This window comes from Atta cephalotes (genome assembly GCF_000143395.1).
Source record: "Atta cephalotes unplaced genomic scaffold scaffold00005, whole genome shotgun sequence".
Taxonomy (NCBI): Eukaryota; Metazoa; Arthropoda; class Insecta; order Hymenoptera; family Formicidae; genus Atta; species Atta cephalotes.
In genome coordinates, this window is record NW_012130069.1 from 2,649,907 (window position 1) to 2,665,728 (window position 15,822).

At 32.1% G+C, this 15,822-nt stretch overlaps 4 protein-coding genes and 1 pseudogene across 4 annotated transcripts in view; all 5 read right to left on the minus strand.

Moving 5' to 3' along the window:
• Positions 1 to 1,368, minus strand: part of LOC105626531 — a 2,607-nt gene extending 1,239 nt beyond the window's left edge. Inside the window, exon 1 of the mRNA XM_012207830.1 lies at positions 572 to 1,368. Coding sequence (XP_012063220.1) covers positions 572 to 1,368 — 797 coding nt within the window. The remainder of the gene's footprint in view (positions 1 to 571) is intronic.
• A 535-nt stretch (positions 1,369 to 1,903) lies between these two features.
• LOC105626533 lies at positions 1,904 to 3,712 on the minus strand. The gene is made up of 4 exons (XM_012207831.1): positions 2,913 to 3,712; positions 2,612 to 2,711; positions 2,089 to 2,244; positions 1,904 to 1,957 (listed from the first exon to the last, which is right to left on the minus strand). Exons 1-4 carry the CDS (start codon positions 3,710 to 3,712, stop codon positions 1,904 to 1,906), a joined length of 1,110 nt encoding a protein of 369 aa, XP_012063221.1.
• A 1,141-nt stretch (positions 3,713 to 4,853) lies between these two features.
• Positions 4,854 to 7,995, minus strand: LOC105626293 (odorant receptor 4-like). Its single transcript, XM_012207594.1, has 5 exons — positions 7,220 to 7,995; positions 7,030 to 7,129; positions 6,790 to 6,900; positions 5,436 to 5,591; positions 4,854 to 4,907 (listed from the first exon to the last, which is right to left on the minus strand). The coding sequence occupies exons 1-5, from the start codon at positions 7,993 to 7,995 to the stop codon at positions 4,854 to 4,856; spliced, it is 1,197 nt and encodes a 398-aa protein (XP_012062984.1).
• Positions 7,996 to 8,660: 665 nt separating this feature from the next.
• On the minus strand, positions 8,661 to 11,125 carry LOC105626534. The gene is made up of 4 exons (XM_012207832.1): positions 10,170 to 11,125; positions 9,990 to 10,089; positions 8,863 to 9,018; positions 8,661 to 8,714 (listed from the first exon to the last, which is right to left on the minus strand). The coding sequence occupies exons 1-4, from the start codon at positions 11,123 to 11,125 to the stop codon at positions 8,661 to 8,663; spliced, it is 1,266 nt and encodes a 421-aa protein (XP_012063222.1).
• Positions 11,126 to 11,610: 485 nt separating this feature from the next.
• LOC105626535 lies at positions 11,611 to 13,692 on the minus strand (annotated as a pseudogene).
• Between the last annotated feature and the right edge of the window lie 2,130 nt (positions 13,693 to 15,822).

Sequence of the window (15,822 nt, forward strand, 5' to 3'; positions counted from 1 at the left end):
ATATATATATATATATATATATATATATATATATATATATATATANATANATATATATATATATATATATATATATATATATATATATATATATATATATATGATAAAAATTTGGTATCAAAGTGTTAATTGAATCATTTATTTCAACTTCCATATCAATTATTGTTGAAATTTTTTACATATTACCATGAGGCAGTAATATTCCAGCAGACATATATTTAACGTTGCTCCCACTATTTCAACCAGACATATCTCGCGTAAAATATTATCAATACTGACTGAAAATCTGCAAAATCTTTTATTGTACATTTTATATATTTAATAATTTAATTTCAATTTTCTGCGGTGAATTCTTGAGTACAGTTAGTAACAAGTTTAATAATTAATTAAATTTAATTATATTATTTATAAAGTAAATATTTCTTATGTTTATATAAGTTAAAAATTTTTTTGTTTTTCCTTCTTCTGTAAATATTCTTTATCTGCAATTCCTATAATTTTCAATTTAAATAATCGGATATAATTGACATAAAAATTTTTTTCCGCAACGATGTGCATCATAAGCACTCACCTCAATGACTGCATGTGGTGTTTCACTATAATTGCCATATGTTCCTTCATACGACTATTTTGTACATTTTTTACAAGATTTTCTACGCGAGCCATCACTATCTCGATTTGGCCGCAAGCGTGAGCTACAAACATAGCTGCCAAGCAACACACTGCCGTGGTGACATTGAACAGTACGATACCGGAAAACCATTGTGCGCAAAATACAAATACATAGGCCGGCGTAAAGTGCAAGTCGAAAATAATATCGAAGCCGGGGTAAGGTATAGGTTTAACAGTGACATTCTGCTCGTCGATTGTAGTGTGTGTCAGAAATGGCATTACGGTATGAAAACTTAAGCCTCCACAATACATGAACATTATACAAAACTTGGATAACATATGGCTTTTTGTCACGTTTTTATTCATAATTTTTCGATAATTTTGCTGATGGACTGCACGCCAATCGGTACTTAGCATGTTAATGCATTGCCGTATATTCTTACGATGAATCACCAGGAAAAAATATTTTAGCGTCGCGATTATCACGTAGCTTAGCGGACCTAGCAATTTAATTTTTTCATATATAGTTGTTCGTTCTGACAGCGTAAAAATGATCAGGGGAATTAGAAGAAAACTGAGCGCGGACCAACATAACGCGAATAATATCGTCGCTAATATCTTTTCGATCGTTGTAGTATTCGAATAGACCAATGGCCAGATTCCGAGAATTCGTAGTATCCATCGATTCCACATTAGCGCTTTGATTATATCCCTCTCACTGTTCACATTCGACCAGGAGATGTTAAGCTTAGCCATACTGTCGTCACGATGGCGCAAAGGCGACTGGTGTGCTTCATTGATAGTGCGATGGTAAAAAATTGCGCATGACAATTACAGGTTCTTTCGATAAAGCAGGTAGGAAAAGGAAGATGTACTTGAATAATCAATTTTGTCGAGGGGAATATTACTTTGTCATAGTTGTATTTCTACCTGCATGGAGAGTTCTGTCTTGAGAAAATACGATATTAAAAAATTTTGAAAAAATTCTGAAGAAATTCTCAGAATTTTATAAAAAAAAAATAAATAATTTTTGTCTGTTGTATGTAGGAAGTGTATATACATAAATATTTATATTACCTGATCTTATCTTTTAAAAACATAAAGGTAAAATAACCATAATATAAATCTTACTTCTTGTGAATTTTAAAATCAACATTAATTTTTCATAAATGTCTTTTTTGCATTAAACAATTTATTTAATATGCATCTTTATCTTAAAAATATTGATTAAATATTGTTTCTTTTTTGCAAACCAGAGAATATCAAAATGATTGCATGTCATTTCATGTATCTACCGAATGGCAGTTCGAAGTAAGTTTAAATACGCAACCGATGTTTTTAAAACCTATAAAAGTAATTCATGAGCTATTACGTAATGAAATCTTGCTTAAAATTATAAATTTATTTAGATTTAATCATTTTATTTTTTTTAAATTTAATACTTCTCTTTTAAACATGAAAATGAATTATACTTACATTTCCAAAATTTGCAAAAGAGAGACTTAATAATCTTCCAGCAGTAATTTGTACCGGATGTCCAGACATATTAATCATCAGCATTAAATCAAGAGCGACTTTTCCCGGTAAATTGTACCATTCAATTGTATATGTAGTATTCCCGATTTTGCTGCACTGTGTATCCAATTTTGTATATTTGCGGATTACATATCAGTATATTATTTAAATACAGAATTGGCCGAAATTAAATTCTGCGAAATTACATGGTAATTAATTTAGTCCGACATAAAATTTATATATAAGCACCTGTTCCGTTAATAATTCGCCGATGTAACAAAATATAAAGATGTTGAAGACAAATGAAACAAATAGAAAAAAGTACGTGAAGATTGCTATACTGTCACTATTGTTCCACTCCTGCGAATGGAATATCGGTTTCGTATATTTTATCGGGAAATGTGAATTAGACAAATTATTAACTGTAATTATTATTACTTGAATATAATTATGATTACTTGAAATATATGAAATATTTTATTACCGTTATTAAGGAATATTCTACCAAGCACATTATCAATGTCGTTCCCACTATTTCGACTAGACATAACTCGCGCAAGGTATCTTCGATACCAGCTGAAAATCTACAAAGCGAGCGAGCATTCGTCAAATATTTTTAACAAAATGGAAAACATAATTCTTTTATCAAATATTATTTTGAATAATATTAATTTTGCAAACTTAAACTTTTATTTAAAAAATTCAGAGGATATTCTCGTGGAGATTTATTGAGATATGTGTGGATAATTTTATAGGTAATAAGATACAGGTAGAGCAATACTTACCTTAATGTTCTCACGTGATGCTGCACGATAATCGCCATGTATTTCTCAAACTTGATATGATCGCGTTCTCCCTTGAAAAGATTCTCCACACGTGCAATCACAATGTCAATCTGGCCACACGCGTGAGCAACAAACATGGCTGCTAAGCAGCACACTGATGTAGTGATGTTGAACATAACAATACCGATAAAACATTGAAGAGAAAAGGCAAACACATAAATTGGCATTAATTGCAAATCGAAAACAATATCGAAGCCGAGATAAGCCATCGGTCGGACGGTGTCATTCTGTTTGTTTGCATCCGATGTTTGCGATAGGAATGGCATTACTGTATTGTAAGACAAGCCGCCGCAATACATAAATACTATACAAAATTTGGATAGCAAGTGGCCCTTCTCCGCGTCCTTCATCATGATTTCTCGATGATATTTTTCTTGAACCATACGCCAATCTGTACTGAGAATCTGAACGCATCGTCGAATACTCTTATGACGTATCACTAGGAAAAGGTACTTCAGCATGGAAAAGAACACGTAACCCAGTGGGCCCAGCATCTTCATTTTCTCACCCATGATACTTCGGTCCGTAAAGGTGTATATGCTCGTAAGTATCAGGAATAAACCGAGTACAATCCAACATGATGCAAACGAGAACGTTGCCAGAATCTTTTCGATCATTGTGGTGTCCGGGTATATCAGTGGCCAGATCCCAAGAATCCGCAATAACCATCGGTTCCATATCAGAATGTCGATTACATCCTTCTCATGATTTGCATTGGGCCATGTCGGGATTTTGCCCATATTGCTGTGTCGAAGGTGCGCGAGCGACTGGCTGGTACCATATCGATTGTAGAATGGTAGAAAATTTGCGCATGACCATAATAAGTACTTTCAGCGACATATTAGGGAGAACAAAAGAAGGAGAAAGGTAGAAAGGGAGAAGCCAGCACGGGCTTGAAAAATCGATTTTGTAGTAGAGATGTATAGCTTCAGTTGTACGTTGTCATCTGCAAAGATAACTACGTAAGAGGATTACAGGGTTATCATTGAGATTGTGTTGAATGTAAATCGTTATGTTTTTCCTCTTTTGTTTCGATGATCGTTTTTTTTTATTATGGTCGCGTATTTGAGATCTGTCTATTTTATTTGATTATAGAAGCCAGTTTAGAAGTATCATCATGAACGCATTAATAATCGAATAAAGGGGATTCAAAAATTGTATTTAAAAATAATTATTTTTAAAATATATTAAATTGACGTGGATAAATACAGGTAATTTATAACAAAACTTATTATAAAAATTATTTATTGTACAAAATATTTTTTGATATCTTGAATATGACAGGGAGGGGAGGAGAGCAGAAAAAGGCTTTACTTGTAAAGATTTCATCCCTTAAAATTGTCCTTTCACAAATAATATTTTCTAATTTCTATATAAAGATTGTGTTTTTCGCGAGTTTCTTCCGTGTCCAGATTCATTCTTGGAATGCCAACATTTCGTGAACCTTGCAGTTCACTTCATCAAGAGGAACAGTCTGATATTGTATCTGGACACGGAAGAAATCCGCGAAACGCATAATCTTTATATAGAAAGGACCCGTCGTGAAAGTCTCAAGAATATTTTTTAATTTCATTTATAGATTAATCTAACTTATATCATTAAAATTATACCAGATTCAAAGAATTTGGCATTTTGCGAGGTTCCTTTGTCAGTATACTTTTGCCTAAAATATAATATCAAACTTGATATAATACTTGATATAACGAAATCAAACGAAATAAATAACTAAAATGTCTGAATTAATCGAAGGTATATACATATACATATACATATATATATTATTTTATTATTAATACTTCCTCTGTACAATATCTATAATAAAAGTATTTGTCTCGCAAATTTTAAATAGTAAGAGCTATAGTATATAGTGGAATATAAATTTTATTCTGTAACCGTACGAAGTAAATTTAAATATACTACTGATGATTTGAGTACCTGAAAATAATATGAAAGTGATAAGAATTACATAAATAAGAGAGAGTACACACATACACACACACATACACACGCGCGCGCGCACAGTAGCTGTCAACAAAATTTTTTTTTAATTAGCAACTTAGTTCAAAATTATCGGTTTTCGATTCCAATCGTTCAAATGTGTCGTTACTCCTCTCCATAGATCTGTTCACCCAGAATAAGATTCAATTGGAATTTTTTCGGGATTTTCTAAAGAGCCTTACATCGTGTTCAGCAATCAAAAAAATTTGAAATCCAGATTAAGTTATTTTTACATCAAATCAAATATGTATTAAGGAAAATCAAAACTTTGATTTAAAAATCATTCACTAGCGACTTCTAAATCTTAATATTTTTTAAAAATTTAGGAATGATCTTTTGGCATGAAATGGAAACTTCTGAGCTAAGTGAATAAAAAAAAATTTTTTTTACAAGCCTCATACATAGGTAAATTAACAATCAAGTTTGGCGATTAAACAATAATAATAATAATTGTGAAAAACTTACAGCACCAAATGTATTTATAGATAAATCGATAAATTTGCCAGCTGTAAGTTTAGGCGGATAATGAGACATTGCGATGATTAGCACGAGTTCCAGAGCTTTATTTCCAGATAAATTATACCAGTTGATTTCATAGGTAGCGGCACCAATTTTGCTATACTGAAAATACGAAATATTAATACATAAATGCACTTGTATTTTCTATAATGTATGTGCACGATTATTATTATTAAATATTATTATTATTAAAAAATACATTATTATTTATAATCTATTATATGCATACTGAAAAAACATTTGCAAATATTTTAATTTTAATAAATATTTGTTTAAGTAGTATTAACAAAACATTTATTTATAAATGCAAGCAAATATTTATTCAATAAAAAAATTTAATCAAATTTATAGTTCATGTATGAATCAAATAAATATATGTTTACATTTAATAAATATTTAGTTAGTACTATTCAAAAATATTTATTAAAATTTAGGATAATTATTTACATTACAGAATCCCCCAATGACTTTAATCTTGACATATGTTATCAAGATCATGACCCTAAGTGATTTTCAACAAGTTTTAGCCGTCGCTCTTTATTTGTTAAAAAATTATTCGCAATCAAAATTAATAATTTCTCTGCTTTATATGAAAAAATAATCTAGGATGACAGGTTTGAGGACTGATTAAGGGAATACGACTTTCTACGCGAAGCGAGTTCCACTTCACCTTCCTCTTATCAAAGGGCATTCGACTTTCCACGTAAAGAGAGACTTTCCACTCTCCCCCTTCCCCCCCTGCTTAAGAGCACATAACTTTCCATACAAAGGCTACTCAATATTAGGGTGGATCTACGTGGAAAGTCGTGTGTCTCTAAGGGGGAGATGGGATTGATTTCGCTGCGCGAAAGTCGTAATTGTCTTAATCCGTACTTTTTTTCCCTGCCTAGAGTTATTTGATTTATCATAAAACAGGGAAATAATTATCAACTTTGACTGTTGATAACTTTTTAATGAATAACAAGCGACAGTTACTTGTTGAAGATCACTCAGAATCATGATCTTAACAACATATATCAAGATCAAGGTCATTGGAAAACTCTGAATCTAATGTATATAATTACTAAATTTAGTACTTTTTATTCAGTGTATTATTTGAAAAATTTTTTACAAAATCATAATAATTAAATAAAGCACATTTTAAATACTCTTTGAAAAATATAGATATTAATAATGAAATTTATATTCTTCCTCTTCTTTCTAATGCAATTTTTTGTATTGCAGATTTAAATCAACTCATTAGTAATACAGTAAAAGATAAGTGAAAAATTTTCTTATGCTACAAATATTATGAAAATACCTGTTCCACGAGGAGCTCACCGATGTAACAAAATATCAGAACGTTAAATGTGAAAGATATCAACAAGATGAAATATGTCAAGATGGCTATGGCATCGCTATTTTCCCATTCCTGAGAAGATAAATTGTACTATGACAAAGTTCAACAAAACTGTCTATATAAATTGAATTTTGCACATAACTTTAAGAAAGATTATGTTATCGTAAGATCAATATAATACGTCGATGTTGTTTTTTTTACCGTTAAGCAATAATATTCGAGTAAACATATAGTCAAGGTAGAAGTCAGCAGTTCCAGTAAACATATTTCGCGTAGCACTTCCTCCACGCTGGCTGAAAATCTAGAAGCGTGTCACGTATCTATCCGAAAATCTAAAAAATCACGCGAAATACACATCTACTTGCACACTTTCCTCGCATTTTCCACTTACCTCAGTATTCGTACATGATGTTTCGCTATCGCGCTCAAACGTTTTTTAACGGTGGTGTTCTTGCTCCATTTTCCTTCGACCAAATCGTCCAACAACAACATTAGTATATCTATTTGTCCACATGCGTGCGTCACAAAAATCGCTGCCAAACTACAGGATGCCGTTGTGATGTGATACGTGATCATCGCGAATAGGATATGAATGCAGAATACGATCTCATAAGCAGGGCTGACTCTGGGATCGAAAAACATATCGTAACCGGGATAAGTGTGTATTCTAATCGTATAATTCTCGTTAATTTCTTGTCTGGAAGATAACGGCATTATTATATGGTAAGACAATCCACCGGTGTAAAGGAAAATCGCACACAGCGTGGTGAGTCTGCGTCCTATCAGCACTTTCTTCAGCATTATCTCGCGAGTTTGATGCTGCACGATCCGCCAATCGTCCTCGACATGTCGAATACATCTTCCGAATGCGGCAGCGCGCGCACCAAAGTAACAGTATTTGATTGTGTTAGTCAGGCAGAAGCCGACCGGACCGAAAAGCTTGACTTTAATGCTGATGTCCTTCTCGCGAAATAAAGTATAAAATCCGGCAGGTATCAGGACGAAACATAGAGCGGAGAAGCATATGACGATTAATATTATCGAGATGAACTTCTCATTCTGCGACGGATGACCATAGATCGGGTGCCATATACCGATTGGTTTTAGCACCCAGCGGCACAGCTGCATTGTGTAACGTATATCATGCTTATGGTGTACATTGTACATCTTGAGCGTTCTTCCTGTAAGTTGGAATCGATCGCGCATGCTGTCGCTCGCGAAGCACAACGATGACTGAAACGCGGACGTTACGCAACGTTCCGTTTCTCGCGACGCAAGCGCGCAGAAGTAATGACTTCAGTATCGCGTGCATGTGCGTTTTATGTCTGTCATATGTATATAACCAAGTAACTCAGCCATGCGTATGCGAACTCTCCCCCCCAGTCATTACTCGTCCGAGGGCTCGTGTGATGTGTAAGCGCGAAGGGATCGAAAGTTCATAACGAGTCCACGCACAATGCGTAACATAGATATCTTCAAGGCGAGATTCATCGTTGGCGACTTTTTGAATATTTATACTACATATAAATATGCATTTTATTATTTTACAATATAATTGCAGTTTTCTTTTTTTCTCATATGGTAAATTTTAATTTTTAAATAGTACGATCGATTTCTTGTCTCAAAGTCAATCAAATCATAATAGAGTTAATTTAATAGTAAGTTAAATTAATAATTTATCTATTTTATGATTAATTGAATGACAACTAATAAAATAATGAACATGATATATGTCAATTTATTATTGATTTCTATATAATATTTCTTGAGAAAAAATATATCTATAACAAATTTGCTACCACTAACAATAACAAGGATTGTTTAATTAAATTTTATTGCGTAACTGTTCGAAGTAAATTTAAATATACTACGGATGTTTTAAGTACCTAGAAACAATGTAAACTTTAAAAACATGAATTAATAATGTAATAATTATAAAAGAATGAATAGAATTGATTAAGAAAGTTTACAAATATAGAATTATGAGTATATATAATTACTTAAACAATAACAACAGTTATTTATTACACTCACGGCGCTGAAAGTATTGAGAGATAAATCACAGAATTTGCCAGCTGTAAGTTTGGGTGGATAATAAGACTTCATCATAATCATAATAAGATCCATAGCTTTATGGCCAGATAAATCATACCAATTAACTTCATACACTGCTAAGCCGATTTTGCCAAACTAATGAAAATAGAAATAATTGAATATTAATTGTTATTATTTATCAATTATTATTATTTATTTAAAGTAGGATTTATATACTATTTATTTAAAATAGAATTTATATGAATTTTTGATGAAGATACTCTGAAAAAAAATTTTTATTATCTGCAATATTCCGTAAAAAATACCTCTTCTACGAGAAGTTCGCCGATATAACAAAATATTAGAACATTGAATGTTAAGGCTATAAGTAACAAAATATATGACATGATGCTCACGGCGTCGCTATTCTCCCATTCCTGAGAAGATAAACATACAACTAAGTAAGTATCTTAATAATTTACCCGTGCAAAAAGAAGACTATTTCCGTTTTGTTACGGTTTAAGTACTCGCTACAATACTATATTAATTACTCACATTTTGTAAAAATATAGACAGTAAACTCTGAGGGTGTGTCCAGATTATTGAACTGAAACTCGAGCCGAATATAGAGCCACAACTTTCATTGCTTTTTGCCGAGCGGCGTAACAAATACCGAAATACTCGCGGCTCGAGGTTCATCTTGAGTTTCGGCTCGAATTTCGGCTCGATAATAATCTGAACGCACCTTAAAAAAATATATTTATTTGCATATGCTACAAAAACTTTCTTGTTTTGACATATCGGAAAAGATTATTACAAGTCGCAGATTGTGAATAAGGAATATTATGAGACGAGTAAAATTTGTCTGCATCAAATATTTACATTGCTGAAAGATAGAAAAAAATGAATCACTATATAAGCATAACAGATATAATATTAATTAGCCTGACCTTTGGAACAAATACAGGACTCATCCATTTTTATCAATATTGTATATTATTGTAGCAAGCCCTTTAATTATAATGTTAAATCAAGAACTATATTAAAAGTAAACGATAAAATTTGTAATACGCGGGTAGCTATAGTTACGTTATCGTGATGTGTATCTGCTACCGTAATTTTCTTACCATTAAGAAAAGATACTCGAGCAAGCATATCATCAAGGTTGCGGTCACCAGTTCCACTAAGCATACTTCACGTAATATTTTCTCCACGTCAGTCGTAAATCTAGAAACGCGCCATGTATCTACTCCAAATAAGTCTAGAAACGCGTCATGTAAACTATCTCGGCACTTTCTCCGTCTCACCTTAGCACACGCACGTGATGCTTCGTTATGAAGCTCAGACGTTTCTCCATATTGGTACCTTCAGTCCTCTTCCCATTGATTAGATCATCCAAAAGCATCACCAATATCTGCACCTGTCCGCGTGCGTGCGTCGCAAAGTTCGCGGCCAGACTGCACACTGCTGCCGTAGCGCTATACTGTATCACAGCGGACAGGCAGTGCATACAAAAGATGATTTCGTAAGTGGGACTTGTTTGAGAATCGAAATAGAGATCATATCCCGGATAAAGCAGCGATTTACTTGTGAAGTTACCGTCTGTCTTTGTTCTGGAAGTAAATGGCAAGATCGTATGATAAAACAAGCCGCCACCGTAAAGAAAAATCACGCACATCATCGTTATTCTGCGGCCTATCAGCACGTTCCTCAGCATCATTCTACGATGATTCTGATATTGCATTATCCGCCAATCACTCTCGACGTGTTCGATACACTTTCCGATCGTTGAGATACGCGTTCCGAGGAAGCAATATTTGATCACGGAAGTTAGACAGAAGCTAACTGGCCCAAGAAACTGGATTTTACTTTGAATGTCCTCGTCGTAGAATAGAAAGTACGAACCGGCAGGCACAAGCACAAAGCATAGACCGAAGAAACTCATGAAGATCAGCATTAAAGAAAGGAGCTTCTCGCTTTGTGAAGAGCGACCGTAAATTATGTGCCAAATACCGATCGATTGCAGGATCCACCGACTTAACTGTATAGCGTAATATATGTCCTGCTCATAACGTATGTTATGTATCCTTTCTGGAAGTGAAGATCGATAGCTCATACTGCCTACGAAGTGTAACGATGACTGAAACATGCGGACGTTACGCGACGTTCCATTTCTCATGACGCAAGCGCGGGCAAGTAATGACTTCAATGTTGCGTGTATGTGCGTTTCATGGCTGTCATGTATGACCAGGTGCTCAGTCATGCGTATGCGAACGATTTATTCTCCCCTCGGTCATTGCTTGTCCGTGGGCTCATTCAGTGATGTGCAAGCACGAAGGGATTGGAAATTCATAACGCAAAGCGTAGCCTCGATATTTTTCAAGCGAAATCCACCGTTGATGATTTTTAAAGTATTATTTATACATTAAATGTTATTTTACAATTACAATTTTCTAATTTTATTTCTCTTTTTTTGATATAGTGAATTTTAATTTTTAAACGCAGTACATTTTTTGTCTTATCAATCAAATCGTAATAGTAAGTTGATTTCATTTATCAGTATTTATAATTTATTTTTCTTTTATCAATGAATAATTATAATCTCTTTTTTAAAATAGATTGAATGACAGATAATGAATATGACGTTATTATTATATATTATTTTTTGAGAATAGATATAAAAAATTTGCTGTCAGGAATAATAATGAGAATTATACTTATAAGTTTTGTATATTTTTTGTATAAGTTTTATTGCGTAACTATCCAAAGTAAATTTAAATATACTACGGATGTTTTATGTATCTAAAAACAATGTGAATTTTAGAAATATTATTTAATAATGTAACAATAACAATTAAAAACAAATATAATAGAATAGAATTGAACAAGGTGGAGACCATCAGTTTTACAAGTGTAGAATTACACAAGTACAAAGTTACTTAATCAATAAGAATAGTTATTTGACACTCACGGTGCTGAAAAAATTGAGAGATAAATCATAAAACTTGCCAGCTGTAAGCTTGGGTGGATAATAAGACATTTCATTGATCATCACAAGATCTACAGCTTTGTGACCTGGTAAATCATATCAATTAACTTCATACGCGGCTGAATCAATTTTGCCAAACTATTAAAAATAGAAATAATTGAATATCAGAATTATATTATGTTTGATAATATTCAATCATCAAAATGAGATTGATATATTATGGACTTTCAATAATTGTACTTCTGAAAAAATTTTTATTATTAACAATATATTGTAAAAATACCTCTTCCACGAGGAGTTTGCCGACATAATAAAATATTAGAATGTTGATTGTGTGAAAAAGACATCAGTAACATAAAATATGTTAAGATGGCCACGGCATCGCTATTCGCCCATTCCTGAGGAGACAAACGTATAATTAGATATTTTCAATTTATTAATGAAAAAAGAAGAAATCCTTTCTATTTCATTAAAGAATTAATTAAAGGACTTACTACAATATTAGACACGTAACACACATTTCGTAAAAATGGAGAAAGTAAACTCTAAAGTTAAAAAGATGGGAAAAATACATTCTACAATCCTCTTTGATGTTTTGACATATATCCAGAAAGTTTATTACGAAATGCAGATTGTGTATACAAATATTATAAAATGAGTAAAATTTTCTATATTAAATAACTACATTGCAGAGATAAAAAATACGAATCATTACATAAACGCATATACATAACAAATATAATATTAATTAATTTATCTTTTGTAACAAATAAATGACTCATTCAGTATTACATATTCGACTAATTTATTGCAGCAAGCCCTTTAATTATTGTAATTTTAAATCAATAGCTATATTAAAAATACGACAGAACTTGTTATACACGATAAAGATATAATTATGTTATTGTAATGTATACATGTCTGCTATCATAATTTTTCTTACTGTCATGCAATAATACTTGAGCAAACATATAATCTAGGTTGCAGCAAGTCCCAATAAGCATATTTCACATAATATTTTCTCCACGTTGGTACTAAATCTAGAAACGCACCCTGTATCTATCCCATATAAATCTAAAAACGCGATGTAAACTATCTCGACGCTTTCCTCGTCTTACCTCAGCACACGCACATGATGCTTCGTTATCAATCTTAAACGTTTCTCTACATTGGTTTCTCCACTTTTAGTTCTCTCCTATTGACTAGATCATCCAAAAGTGTCATCAATATCTGCACCTGTCCGCACGCGTGCGTCGCAAAACTTGCAGCCAGGCTGCATGCTGCTGTTGTAACGCCATATCATAGCAGACAGGCAGTGCTTGCCTAAGATGATCCCGTAAGCGGGACTTGCTTGAGGATCGAAATAGAAATCATATCTCGGATAAACCAGCGGTCTACTTGTGAAGCTGCCATTCGTCTTCGTTCTGGAAGACAATGGCATGATCGTATGATAAGACATGCCGCCGGTGTAAAGAAAGATCACGCACAATGTCGTTAGTTTGCGGCCCACCAACACGTTCCTTAGCATCATTTTGCGATCGTAATGTCGCACGATCCGCCAATCGCTCTCGACGTGTTCGAAACATCTTCCGATCGACGAGGCTCGCGCTCCGAGGAAGCAATATTTGATCGCGAAGTTAGACAAAATCCAACTGGTCCAAAAAGCTTACCTTAATGTTAATGTCCTTTCATGAAATAGAGTGTATGGACCGGCGGGTACAATGAAGCAGAGATTAAAAAACATACAAAGATCAATATTAGCGAACGAAGTTTCTCGTTTTGTGACGAGCGACCGTCAAATCATGTGCCAAATACCAATCGGTTTCAGGATCCATCAGCATAGCTGCATAGTGTAGTTTATGTCATGCTTGTAATGTATATTGTGTATCCTGTCTGGAAGTTGGGATCGATCGCGCATGCTATCCATAGTGTTCAATGCCGACTGAAATACACATACGATATCATCCTGATGTCTGCGTGGCGACGCAAGGGCGAGAAAATAATGATGTCGTGATCCCATGCGTGTTATGTGTAACGTAAGGGGAAGACGTGCGTGCACATCTCCCTTTCTCAGTCATTGCATGTCTGTCATTGAATCGTCATGTCGATGACGAATGAAAGTGCGTAACAACATTGAAATTTACGAATTCTAATATAGTTGTGTGGATATACGCATCCTCGCTGTTTCTCTAGTGCGTAACGGAACGTTGGAAATATTACAATATATAATATGCGTATACAATATGCGTAAGATATAGTTATGTGCACTTTGCGTAACATAGTATATAACTTAGTTTTATATTGTATTTTGTAGGGAGTACAATATAATATTAGTTAATCTGTAATTTCGATTTTGTCAGTATCGTAATAAATTTAATTCTATTTAAGTTTATATTTACAGCGATAATTTATGTAAATTGATTTATTAACAAATATGCTGACGTATATATATCTAAATTTTATTAAATACATTTTTTAACGCACTAACGTTACTATATAGTACATCTCGATAACGATGATTTTAACGTATTATATGTAGAAGGTACGAAGTAAATTCAGGTAAGCCACGAATGCTTTAACAGTCTGGAATTTTGTCTTCTTTATATTTCTTATAAATAATCAAAAATAATTTTCATGTATGAGTAAAAATAATTTTATTACTACTCACACTTTACAAAAACTGGCTAAGGATAAATCCATAAATTTTCCAGCTGTAAGTTTGATGATATTCGACATTATTAATGTTAAATCGATTGCTCCCTTATTTGGTATACGATATCAATTTATCATATAAGACTTCATGCCGATTTGTATACACTGTTAAAAACATTTTGATGATTTTTATATGGGCAATAATTATGCCGTATCTGACAAATATAGACAACAATTCTTATAACGCGTTGAACAACTTAGTCATTTACGTTACAAAGTTCTTATAAAAATTGAATTTGAATTTTTTATATAAAATTAAGTTTAATTAAGTTAATTAAATTAAGTTTAACGCTTCAATTAAAAAATATCGAAATCCTTTAGCTCGAGGAAATTAACTATAAAGTTGAGAAAATAAAATTTCTATTTTTCTTATTGTTACTCCAAGAATGTTTCAAGTCTTTTGAAATGAACAACGTAGAGAGAGTTATTGAATACATACCACTTAATCTATTTTTTATTACATTTTTCATTTAGCACTGTTTTGTACACAAATAAATATTAGAAATTTTAGCTCAAGGTTTTATTATTGCATGTTTAACTTTTCACCAATAATAAATTAATTATTAATAAGTCTTTTTGTATATGCTGCACAAAATAAGATTTGAGCAATCGATCGCCTAAATCGTTTCTGTAAGTCTTTTTTAAATCGTATTTCCTTTGAAAGTATTTAATTTATGAACGAAAATAATTGAAAATATTAGATTAATAATAGTCATTAATTAATATGTAATAATTAATTACCTAGATAACATTTATATTGCATAAGATATCCAGAAGATATCTTTTAGATGTCTTGTGTCTAAAAGATGTTTAAAAGACGTTTTTTAGATATCTTATCTTGCAATATGCATGTTATCTGGATAATATCTAAATTTAATAATTTATTGAAGAAAATCAAATATTTAATAATTATTTCATAAGAATTATAAAAAGATAACAAAATAAAATTGGCTCAAATATATTTTTATACTTGATATTTACCATATACTGATATAAATTAATTTTATTGTCAATTATCAATCTTATCTCTCTAATGGTATGATTTAGAAAATGATGGATTTTGTAAAAATGTCGGTTTAATCTTTATAATGATTGCAAATATGTGTATATATTAATGTATGTGCTAATGTAGAATATTCTACAATAAATTTTGTTTTTTTAAATAAGAATATAAAAATTTACAATAAAATTGGATGATCGCGTTGTTATCTACATAAATTGATTAAAAATTAATATCAGATGTACCTAATTTTTTAAAA